The sequence below is a fragment of the Spermophilus citellus genome (genome assembly GCF_964194105.1).
Source record: "Spermophilus citellus genome assembly, chromosome: 12".
Lineage (NCBI taxonomy): Eukaryota > Metazoa > Chordata > Mammalia > Rodentia > Sciuridae > Spermophilus > Spermophilus citellus.
The window spans coordinates 90844022-90857430 of NC_138198.1; the positions used below are offsets into that span (position 1 = coordinate 90844022).

The 13409-nt window shown below is 31.7% G+C and overlaps 1 protein-coding gene across 6 annotated transcripts in view; it reads right to left on the bottom strand.

Moving 5' to 3' along the window:
• The window catches only part of TRAPPC8 (trafficking protein particle complex subunit 8), a 97269-nt gene that overhangs the window by 21932 nt on the left and 61928 nt on the right, over nt 1-13409 (bottom strand). For all 6 annotated transcript variants that reach the window (XM_081263625.1, XM_081263624.1, XM_081263620.1 and 3 more), the window contains 7 exons: nt 13044-13170; nt 10409-10563; nt 6268-6710; nt 4872-5019; nt 3443-3539; nt 2021-2089; nt 1872-1930 (listed from right to left, as the gene is read on the bottom strand). In XM_081263625.1, the coding sequence (XP_081119751.1) occupies nt 1872-1930; nt 2021-2089; nt 3443-3539; nt 4872-5019; nt 6268-6710; nt 10409-10563; nt 13044-13170 (1098 nt within the window). The remainder of the gene's footprint in view (nt 1-1871; nt 1931-2020; nt 2090-3442; nt 3540-4871; nt 5020-6267; nt 6711-10408; nt 10564-13043; nt 13171-13409) is intronic.

Sequence of the window (13409 nt, forward strand, 5' to 3'; positions counted from 1 at the left end):
ATATGTCAAAATACATTCTACTGTCATGTATATCTAAACAATTTTTTTTTTTTTAGTTGTAGTTGGACCCAATACCTTTATTTCATTCATTTATTTTTATGCGGTGCTAAGGATCGAACTCAGGGCCCTGAGCATGCTAGGTGAGCACTCTACCACTGAGCCACAATCCCAGCCCCTAAACAAACAAATTTTTTAAAAAGAAAAAAAGGGAGATGTCTTTGTTTCTGCCTTCTACAGTAGTCTTATACAAAGTTATTTAACTATAAATACAATAAACAATTACAACCTTAATATAATTTAAGAACCATACAGATGTTTCTAGAGATTTTTCTTTAAATATTTTTTTTAGTTGTAGTTGGACACAATACCTTTACTTTATTTATTCTTTTTTTTTAATATTTATTTATTTTTTTTTTTTTAAGTTCTCCACGGACACAACATCTTTGTTGGTATGTGGTGCTGAGGATCGAACCCGGGCCGCACGCATGCCAGGCGAGCGCGCTACCGCTTGAGCCACATCCCCAGCCCTATTTATTCATTTTTTATGTAGTGCTGAGGATTGAACTGGGCACCTGGCACGCACCAGGTGTGCGCTCTACCGCTGAGCCCCAGCCCCAGCCCTGGAATTTTTAGATTTTTTAAAGAAATGAACAAAACAAACAACTGAAGACCCCAAAACTAAACTCAACCATTCAAAGCATATTATCTCCATTGGGCTTTTATAACCATGAAATATTTCTAAATAGCTGCTTCCTTAAATTGTCAAAGATTGTCACAGAGGTGTATCAAATGAAAGCCAAGGATAAGAAGTACAAAATTATAAAGTTATTTGGAATTATCAAAGAGAACACAAAGAAAAAAATCATCCCATTAATAATATACAATTACACAAAATTGTATAATGTGTGTCCAGTGTTTTTCAAAGTAGGTCCCCAAATAACCTGTTCACATTATCTGCAGGATTGGTTAAAAATACAAATTCCCAACCACTACTCAAGATGCAATGAACCATAGCTTTAGAGGTGAGGAGGCAAAGCCTATACTTTAACAAAATCATCTAGAATCTTGACATTCAAAACTAGGGTCTATAAACTAATAACCTCATCATTACCTAGTATAACTATTTAGAACCTTAGGTTCTTACCCCCATTCTACTGAATTAGAATCTGTATCTAACAAGATCTACAGTGAACATTTTTTGAAAGCTTAAAAACTACTGCTCAAGATGATTCTTTTATATATATATATAATATGTATATAATATATATAAATAATAATATTTAATAATTTTTAAATATTTTTTAATATTTTTGTTTATTTCTTTTTTTATGTGGTACTGAGGATCAAACCCAGGGCCTCATGCATGAGGGGCAAGCACTCTACCACTGAGCTACAACTCCAGACCCTGAAGATGATTCATATACATAATTATAATGGAGTATTACTGCCCTCAACAATAATACCTTTAAAATTACAAGATAGCCTTAATGTGTCCAGCTTATTATTTGAGTATCAGAACCATAAAATGATATGCCAATATCCTGGGGTTAATATCTATATATTGTACTGGAACCATTTCTCCTAACAAAGAAGTTTCCTTATATAATTCTGCTTTTTTTAAATTCCAAGAATTATGTTTACCTCATTAAAATTTTCAGAAGAGAAATAATTCTAAATAACTAAAATGGTATGGTTCATATTATAGTTTTGGTTTGTTTAGGGACTGAGTACAGGTTGTAAAACTCAACAGTTGAAATGTTCACCTTCCACAGAGTGTGGGGACTACTAAAGCAACAGTTTTGCTAAAATAGTCAAATATCCCAGAATTTTTTAAATTTTTAAATCAAATACCATTGTGTTCATATGCATACCTGTTCATTTCCAAAGATGATATCTGCAAAGGTATACCTTTCTGAGGACTGCACAGCAGCTAAAAAAGAGGGGGAAACAAACTAATCATATCATTGCCACAAAATATTAAATGAACATTTAAGAAAGTATAAAAGTAAAATGCATTTACCTTCTTTTTCCTTACATCTTACTGCCTTGAAGCAAAACTTTCCTTTCTCCCTACTGGCAAGTTTGGCCTCTAGGAAGAAAAGGGAAAAGTTTACTATATTCCTCAGATTATGACATGGTAAAATCTAATTAATTATTCAGACTTTTTTAGTCAAACAATTTGTAATTATAATTAATACTTTAGAAACATTTTTGTTTTTGTTTCAATGAAGTCACTCTTCATTAACTTCTTAGTAAAAAATTAAGTTTTCTCAAAATACATGTGAGAGATGTTCCAAATAAACAACAAGTTTAAAAGATCACACTGGGAGGTGGCAATCCCACCACTCTATTATAATTTCTTCATTTCCTTTCAGTATTTTCTCATATATATGACACTAATCTAATGCACATACTTTGCTATGTGGGTGTGTTCTCCCACTATTGCAGACACTTTTAAAATGCCAATGAGTACATTTTAATGACCAAAATTAGAAATGTAGCATAATTTGCATTGAAGCCACAAAAAAAATTTCCCCATTAAACATAATAAACTACTCTGAACACATGAATTTTTCCATAAAGATTATAAGGATTATATGAGAATTAATGTGAGGCTAAGGATATAAACATATTTATGTCTTTTGAAATACATCATTCAGATAGGAAAGGTAGCAGAATACAACAATTACTAATAGGGCATTATGTAAAATTGTGGATGTGTAACCGACGTGATTCTGCAATCTGCATTTGGGGTAAAATTGGGGGTTCATAACCCACTTCAATCTAATGTACGAAATATGATATGTCAAGAGCTTTGTAATGTTGTGAACAACCAATAAAAAAAAAGAAAAAAAAAAAAAGAAATACATCATTCAGTTCTTTTCCAGTAAAAGTCAATATCATTTTCAGCTTCATATCAATCTTACAACCATAAGACACTCTTATATTATTCATAAGATGACAAGTTGATAGGAATATTCTGGGCAACTGTCAATACATATGACATAGTATGCATATTCTTTTGTTTGAATGTTACAGATATGAAAATACACAAAAAGTAGTAGAAATATAGGTATAGCTATTCACCAGTCTATCAGCAATGAAGAAAACAGAAATATCCATATTCTAGTACATACATTTCTAAACTCTTAAATCTTTCATAGTGATTACATACTCAGGTACTGATTTTACAAATGGGGGAAAAATGGAACAGAAATAAAAATAAAAGTAGAAAAATGTGGAAAGAAATAAAAAGATGGAAAAGACTGGATCAAAACGGGTAATTTGGTTTACAATCACATCAATGAAGGAAAGAACAATTTAATGCTTAAAAAAGATAATTTTAAGGATGGCACCAATAATCTTATGATATTATGGTACTACTTTGAAAAATCAAGCAATGTTGTCAGAATTTATTTTGAAGAGGGATAAAGGCACAAACCTTTATTTTCAGCGAAATTTACAGAGTTCTGTAACTTCCATTGCTTGCTACTGCTTGATACTTGTACTATGTGGAATTCCTTAACACCTGCTTCACTCTATGAAAAACAGAAGAAGCACTAAATTAAACTATTCCAATAAGAACAAAATTCAGGCGTTACCAAAGTCCATACCAATTAACACTAGATGAGATTTTTTTTAATCTTAAAGTAATTGTGCACATTTCAGAAAGTTGAAGTTATTTAAATTCTTTTCTTAAACAGAGAAATAAACATTTTATCTGAGTATTTTTAACTAGAATGCACACCCAGTGGTAAATTTAAAAATACTGAAAGGCACTGCATTATTAAAATCTAGCACAATAAGTGTGCTGACAATATTTAATAGGTCAAAAATTATTTGTTGTCAATTTTTAATTAAAACATGGACTTTTTATTTCTTTTAATATTTCTGAGATCTCATTCAATTAAGGGAAGGAAAAAAATAAGCAATAAAAACAAAATACAGCCTTAATATGTAGCCTACGTGTAAATGAAGCAATTTAAACAGTACATAATTTTTTTATTCTCCTAAATAAGAGCTATTTTAATATTTGAAATGATTAAAACTTTTTAAATTTTTTTTTGTAGTTGAATATGGACAGCATGCCTTTATTTTATTTGTTTTCATTTTTTTCATGTGCTGCTAAGGATCGAACCCAGTGCCCTTCACATGCTAGGCAAGCACTCTGTCACTGAGCTAGAGCCCCAGCCCCTAAAAACTTTCTTGTTCAACTAATAAACATACTAATATTTTTGAAGATCAAAGTACTAGCATACTAACATTAAATATTCTAAAAAAATCGACCTTGCAAATTTATAAATGCTAAAAGCATGAGAATACTAACAATTCAAGTAGTATCTGTACTATCGAATTAATCTGAGTCTAAAGTTTAATGAGATCACATTTCCTTCTTCAAGAACATTCATTCTGTTATTTAGAGTGCATAAAAATGGTGAAACTTGGAAATGCCTTATATTAAAGGAACAGTACTATTAGAAATATATAACTAAAGGATTACTAAGTTAATACTGTGTACGAAATCTTATAGAATTTCATTAATTTAATTATGTCAATGGAATATACTCAATGATGAGACTAGAAAGCACTTTAAGAGATTTCTTTTAGATTACATCACTAGCATAAGGGTCTATATATCATGTAAATATGTATTATATTAATATCAGCAGACCCTTTCATTTGAAGAGACTCTAAGGGATAAGATTATAGAGTTAATAGATAATTAAGATGTTTTCCCAATATTCTATATGAACATTCCCAAATTCCTAGCTTATATTGTCCTGTGAAGTAAAAAAAGAACTTATACTTTAAAAAGGGCAAACAATTCAAATGTTTTGTTACAAACAAAATTCAGCTCTAAACTAACTTACAGTATTGGTATTTTCCACATCCACAAAGACTAGCATATTCCCTCCTCTGCCTTCTTCATCTTCTAGAGAATTACTTCTGCAGACAGTAGCTCGCACATTCAAAGATCGGCTGGTACAAATAACTGCAGTGTGCCTTAAGATTCTGTGTCTGAAGAAGTAAATACATGCAAATTAATTAAAAATTAAAAATCATTCTCTAATTACAAATAAAGATTTTAAAACTTGATAATTCAGGACCATTCATATTTAAGAAAAACAAAGATGATACAATAAAGTAAAATTACTAGTTAGCCCATCTTTAGTTTAATTCTACTCAATTTGAAAGGAAACTATTAACCTCCCTGACTCTAGGCTTATTAACTTGCTTCATACAGTAATATCTCAATTATGCCTCTTCTCTGATAGTGTTTCCAATGTTACTGTACAACTACTGAGCTCTTCACCATACAGTTTTACATTTCAAAGACTGTTCCCTTTATTTCTTTCACACTAAGTTCAGACTGTGGCTGAACAAACTATATTCAATTTATATTTTCTAAGTTACAAATCTTTTTTTCATAGATATGGTCACTCCCTGGAACATCCCACTACGCTCTTGCTTACCCCCTTGATATGCAAATCCTGACATCTTTACTGTCCTTGGAAGCTCTTTTCACCACTACCACATTCCAGAAAGCCTTCCTTGATTGCCTTGCCCAGAATACTCCCCCCTTCTATTATCTTGTGGAAAATTACCATTTACTGAGGACTTAAAATGTACCCATACTTATAAATACCTCATTTTTACCCTCAAAGTTTTACAAGATATTTAGACATTCCATTGAATAAAATAAATGTAGCATAATTATTCCTAGTTAATTTTGTAAAAATGAGAAGGGAATTATCACATATAAAATGTTCTGCTGTGCAATATACAGGCAACAGGTTCTGGTAAGTCGTTAGGTATGATTTCTTCAGTGATTACCCACTTTAATTCCACTCTAATCATCTGTTCTGAATACACCATAATGATATTTTGTTCATACATTGGAGGGAGGCACTAAGGAAAACAAAGTAATTTTCTTAAAAACAAATGACTGTAGTTAGGTTGCTTCATATACAAATGACATGATATTTTAATACATTGTTATTTGTTAGTTTCATAATTGTGACAACTTAGTCACACTTAGAAGAATCATGCAGTTTATAGACAAAAGATCAATGTAATTAAATAGTTTCTACTTTTGGTTATCTAGAATTAAGATATATTTGGGATGACTTCATATAAAAATATGCATTTTTGAAGAGAATAATTTCTCAATAAAAATACATATTAAACAAATATCAAACACTGATTCAAATATGTATACCTATATTAAACATAGTGGTAAAATTTTTAAAATTTTATCATACTTACCGTATTTTAGGCTGCTTTTTAACACTTTCATAGTAAAACAAAAAGTTAATTTCATGGACACCTTCTTCATCTGGCCCACGTAACCACATTGGTAGCTGGACTGAAGCTCCAGGTAGAAGAACAGTGTCAGGAAGGGGAACAGGAATCACTTCTGGCTGACTCCCTATGCCAATGCCAAAGTCTACAGAAGAAGCTGATGATATAAGTGCTGTACACACAGAGGTAGAGTCTGTCACAACAGTCTTGTAAGCACTACAATTTTCAGAAGCTGAAGGGCTCAGTGGTGTTAAAACAGCAGTATTACCACCAAAAGTAAAGAACTCTGGACGTTTACAAACAACCTTCAATGCAGTAAGAGGACATTTGCTGACATTGACAAATTCTACATATGCTTTTCGAATTTCTCCACAGAGAAGTCCTGTAGGAAAATGTATAAAGAACACCTGCATTGGAGGGAAAAAACATTATTATATTGTCTGTTAAAAATTTTGAACTTCTAATGAGTAATGTTTTTAAGATGCTGTATGTCTTTACTAAAGGTTTACAACTATTTCATTAATTCTCTGATAGCTGTTTAAAACTAAATAGCTCCATTTTAGAGAACAGAGTAAGACAAAGAGACCAATATTACTCAGCTATTAAAGGTAAAATACAAAACAAAGCTATAAAAATTCTACAACTTTGTAGCTTATGAACAAGAAAAACTATAAATAATTTAACATGACTATAAAATAACAATCATTCTTATAATCCTTATCACTGTCAGTTTAAAAAGCTTAAATATACATCCTTAAAATAAAAACATATACCATGGATCTTAATGAAGAGCATCTGATAACATATCCATAATTATAAAACCCACAGTACTCCAAACAACCTCAGGCTTTTAATTAATAATTGACATGGGGCCAAAACCTGGCATCACTAATAACATTTTTTTAATCTGCTGCTAAAAACTAGATATATACTGTTCTTAGATTACATGACAATTATCATTAGGTTCTCACTTGAAAGAAACCAAAACTGAAAACTTAAGGTAACAACTTCTGAATGCAGTTTAATACATGAAAGACCAAATCAAACTTAGATTGGAAAATCCATCCCTGTACTCCCAGAAAAGGTCACTCATCGTAATTCCACACCTCAAAAAATGGTATATAAATGTACATTTGTATGTTTTAAATTTAAGGAACAATGTGTAGAAACTGGATCTACTGAAAGATCTGCATTTTTAACACCATTTTTGTAACAATTTTTTTAAACTATCATATGCAAGGTTAAATAATGAACAAGTGTTGTCAAAAACAAGATGAATGTAAATTAAGAAAGTTGTGAACTGAGGACTAAACCCAGAGGTACCTATCACTGAGCTATACCTCAGCCCTCTACTTGTTTATTAAGACAGGGTCTTACAAAGTTGCTGAAGGTCTCACTAAATTGATTCTGGCCTTGAAATTGATGAGGATGGCCTCCTTCCTCAGCCTCTGGAGTCATGTGGGGATTACAGGCATATGCCACAGTGCCAGGCTCAACAGAGGTTAAAATCAATTTCATCTGGTTCAACTTTAATCATTTTATAATTAAAGAAACTTTCAAAGGACAGATAATTAGGGACAAAACTAAGTCTAAAAGTAAACCCAGGCATGGTGGTGTGCACCTGTAGTCTCAGCTACTCAAGAGCTTATGGTGAAAGGATTGCTTAAACCCAAGAATATGAAACCAGCCTGAGCGACACAATAAGGCCACATATTAAAAAAAGTAAAGCTCTATCCATGACAATGTTATCTGAGAAGCACTGCTTTTAAAAACTACTTGTACATTAAGAGTCTTAAAAACTGAAGAACATTTAAGTGATCTAGCTTAATGAAAATTACAAACTAGGAGACTCACTTAAAAAGGAATAATTTATTTTGACAACTTCAACTACACTGATCAGAATATTCTCTTCTGAAAGTAAAGATCTCAAAAATTCTTACCTATACAATCACAAACAAATGTTTACAACTATAATGATAAATAGCCCTAAAGTAGCATTTAAATTCTAAGTCATTTAAATTATTCTTCAGTCTCTTAACTTCTAGTTATAGCCATGCAATACTAATCAAAATTATTACTGTGGAAACTTAACAAGCTTGGACAAGATGCATGAAAAAAAAATTAAAGATTATGAAATAAATTTGTCTTGTCAGATTAAAAAAAAGATTAAACAGTATAGTACTGACACAGAAAGAAATGAGGTAATAATTACTAAAAAGAATAGGAGGCATACAAAAACAATCCAACAGGAAAGGGTACTTTAGGGATATTGGTAAATAAAAAGATAGCACAATGGGTTGCCCATATCGTATTCATGGTATTGGGACTAGAAACAAAGTTTGATCTCTGTCCCCTTGCTATCCAGAATACATTCTTGCCAGGTATGGTGGTCCATGCCTGTAATCTCAGTGGCTCAGGAGGCTGAGACAGGAGAATCATGAATTCAAAGCCAGCCTCAGCAAAAACAAGGCACTAAGCAACTCAGTGAGACCTTGTCTCTAAATAAAATACAAAGTAGGGCTGGGGATGTGGCACTGTACTCGAGTGCCCCTGAGTTCAACTCCGGTACAAAAAAAAAAGAAGAAGAAGAAAAGAAATACACTCTCCAGATTTAAAACTCACAGATATTAAAAATAAATAAATAAAACTGGGGATGGGGATATAACTCAATGATAGAGCACTTGCCTATCATAAAAGAGGCCCTGGGTTTGACCCCCAGCAGGGTGAAAAAAAAATTAATCTGTAATTTGACTAAGGAAGCCTATTGTTAAATATAAAACTTATATCCAACAAAGTAAAAAACTATCCAATATGATTTCATGTAAGTTAAAAACCTCAACATGGTCAAAGACAGCAGATCAAAGATTAAACATGTACAAAATATTTTTCAACCAGAAAATGATGCTCTAGTCCATATGCCTTTTATTTACATTTAAATGCAACATAATTGAGTAAGTGTCAAATCTGGGTAGAATACATACACTGCATATACACACACATCACTCATCATCATTTTCATGTGTAGTATGATTCTACTTATAATTATTAAAACTATAATTAAGTGCACAAGAAAGGCATAAAAAGATAAAACACTCCTCCACTAGGGAAACCTGAAGATGCAGGAAGAAGGGTCTCCTTCCAGTGTTCATATTTATACACTTCTATGACACAACCCTACTTTTGATCTGCACTCAGGTAAGAAATTTGATCCAAGATGGGCTGTTTTTCTCTTCCAGAAACTTGAAATATTAAAATGGCATAAAGACTAGAAGTTGATGAACTACAGTCATATCAAAAGCAATTCTCTGCCAGGTGTGGTAGCACACGCCTGTAATCCCAGTGACTTGGGAGGCTGAGGTAGAAGGATCTCAAGTTCAAGGTCAGCCTCAGCACTTGTGAGGCCCTAAGCAACTTAGCAAGGCTTGTCTCAAAATAAAAACTTAAAAGGGGCTAGGGAATGTCCAAGTGATTAAGTGCCCCTGGGTTCAATCCCCATTACACTCCACCTCCAAAAGCAAATCCTTCTAGACGCTTAAAATGTTTGCTCCTAAATTCTCTGGAGCAGTTGAATCCCCCTTCTTTGAGACTTGCTGTCCTATAATACTTTAATTTCCCTGATATTAAAATGTCTTTCAACTAAATAATATGTTTTTCCTTCTCTTGTTACTCTGACATATTTTGTAACTAAAATTCCTTTGATACTATATGAAAATAGGATAGGGTGAGATAAGAGGGTGAAGGAAATATTGTTTTTTTTCCCAAAATACTGCTATTTTGCTTAAATACTTTACAAGCATTAATTCACATAATATTTTGACAAATTACAAAAAAGCCAATGAGTTTAATAACCAAAATGTTTGCTAGAAATGTATTCCCAATTTCTATTATTTTAAAGTTTATAAATTTATAACCTGGCTATGAATTAATATGAATTTATATAATTACCTTATTTTGTAAATTAAATTTCTTTAAAATTTGCCTAACAAGACTTTAAAAGTATAGTTCAAAGTAATATTAACAACTTCAAAGTCTAAAATTAATTTACTTAAAGTATCTTCCAGCTATGTCAATTACTGAGTCCATTACATTTTAAGAAGTGAAATACCTCCAATAGTGGCATTTCTTCAGTGATTATAGGGTCTAAACGTCGATCAGGACCATATTTAATAGATGTTTTTTCTTCTTTTGTGTTGTTAAGTCGAGGACCTTGAATTTCTAAATCCTGTCTCCCTCGGACTGACATACTCAAGGAATGTTTTCCTGAAATAAAAAACAACCAAATGCCCTAAAATAATCTGATATATTAACTGACAAGAATTTAACTTGAATATATGAATACTTAAATTTCAGATAATTCAATTACTGATTAACATGATTAATCAAAGAATTAAGTATATTTTAATTCCATGTTTAATACCACCTATATTATGCTGCTTAATTTCTCATCTCTTTTGGATTTACTTATGTTACATAAAGACTACAAATCACTGAAGAGAAGTCCTTTAAAACCTGTATTTTCTAAACCATAATGCTTATTAATCAAAAAAATTCTGAGAATATCTTGGGTCCAATATTTAATTGGGCTATCACAAGATAGATAGTCAAATGAAAAAAAAATTGAAAACATAGAACAGGTCAAACTTTTACTTCCTCATATTTGAATATATAGTAACCTCAATAATTTCAGGACTATAAATAAACATATCTTCTCAAGAGACTGAACAAAGAAAATTAAATATAGCATAGACAGCTTTAACTTTCTTAATATTCATGTGAGATTTTCCCCAAAGACTTCCATACAGTACATGTATGTATTTAAAAAAAAGAAAAGAAAAAGGGTACACAACTCTCTTTCCTGCAGGACTACTCAAAGCCTTTAATGTGCTGAAAGTTACTCTAAAGGGTTCAAGGCCAGATATATAATGTAGCATTTCCCACACTACATTTGACTTGGTTCCCTACTAGCATTTTACATAATACTAAACTACATTAAAACATCATGAAGCTGGGCGCAGTGGCACACGTCTGAAATCCCAGCAGTTTGAGAGGATGAGACAGAAGAATCATGAGCCTCAGCAACTGCAAAGCGCTAAGCAACTCAGTGAGACCCTGTCTCTAAATAAAATATAAAATCGGTCTGGGGATGTGGCTCAGTGGTCCAGTACCCCCGAGTTTAATCCCCAGTACAAAAAAAAAAAAAAAAAAAAAAAAAAAACACATCATGAAAACTCAGTTTTTAAGATAGGACTTATTTTAATAGTTAATTCATAATTTCCTCCTACTAATGCCATACAATTACATATAAATTATATTAATGCCTATGTTTGGCCTTTAAATGAAACAATTAGCTATATTTTACTGACAACCATAACTCTGTGGTACTAGGTCAAGATGTCAGATTGCACAAGTGGGAAAAGAGCTTCAAAAAATTCTTGCTGGGCAGAGTGGTGCATGCCTATAATTCCAGTAGCTTGGGAGGGTGAGGCAGGAGGATCGAGAGTTCAGAGCCAGCCTTAGCAATGGTGAGGTACTAAGCAACTCAGTGAGATCCTCTCTCTAAACAAAACATAAAAAAGGGCTGGAGATGTGGCTCAGTGGTTCAGTGCCCCCGAATTCAATCCCTGGGAAGTCGCCCACCCCGCCCCCCAAAAAGTTTTAACACCCACTTATCTTGCTTTAAGAATGTAATAAAACAGCAAAATAATTTACAAACAATTTGTCTGGTACTTGTCAAACAAGAAATATAAATATAGTATAAAAATGCAGTACACCTTGCTCAATTTTAGTGTATTTTTTTTTGTTTATAGCTTTTTAGTCATGAGTTCATTCCACTTATTTTCTAATTTTGTATTGAATTTATCATACATATTAAGGCAACAGAAATATTCAACAGGAGGTTAAAAGGATCAAGTTTTCCAAATGTTCCAGAAGAACTTCCCAATATTTATATTTAAGTGACTTATTATGTTTTCATAATATCTTAAATAGGGCAATACTTAAACTCTGTAATGTTGCAGAAATAAAAACTTTTATAAGTGCTAAATTCACATCTATCAATAACTAGTCACTTTAATTTGTTATAAGATAGAGCTACTAAAATAAAGGGCTGGGATAGAGAGTTTTATAGTGAACTCCCTTCCTAGCATCTTTTCAACCTAAACTCATGTAATCACATATCTGAATTATCAGGTAATATTAGATCCTGAAAGACTCCTGAATTTTAAAAAAATATAATAAAGTTTGTGTATATTATAATATTCAAAAAATTGTAAAACATTCTATTATAGGGCATCAAAAATATCAATTTAACACTAAAACCCCAGTCTTTATCAGGACAGAAAACAGAATTTCAAGGGTTTAATATTCAATGAAGTGAAAAACAATGGTTTTTAATTTGTTCAATGCTTTTTAACAAGGATATATTCAAAAATAGAATGCAATAAAGTGGTTTTTGTATTGGCAGCAGACATCTTAATAAATGGTTAGAATTTATTTGCTAAGAATTTACTATATTTGGATAATAACAAAATAATTATCAAAAGAAAATAGAAGGGAAAAAGTTGTTTATTTTTTAAAGCTATGGTAGAGGTTAAAATAAATTAGTCATTCTTATATCTGCCTAAATGCTTTATCTAAAGGTACATTTGCCCTATTTAGAAAATACCTCATTTTCGTCCATTTTATTCTATGGAATGATTTAGGTATTAGTTTGTAATTGTTTAGCAATGCTATAACTTTACCTGTATGACATCCAGGAAGAGCACCAATGCCATCTACTGTCATGGAGCCCTGAATAGTGCCAAGATTATAAACAACTCCCAATATATGCAGCTCCCCTATGTGATGGGGAAAGAGCTTTAGTCTTGCCTGTGGAGATATTTAAGTCACTCTTATTATGTTTTCATAATATCTTAAATAGTGCAATACCTAAATTCTGTAATGTTGCAGAAATAAAAACTCATGACCTAAACTTTTCAAATATCAATTATTTCTTATTGAGAAGCAACTTTTTCAAAAGAAAACCTCTAATTCAACAATTATACAAGAGCGTCAATAATACTTTTAATAAAAATCTAAATATGCTGTTCAAATAAATATCATGTGAA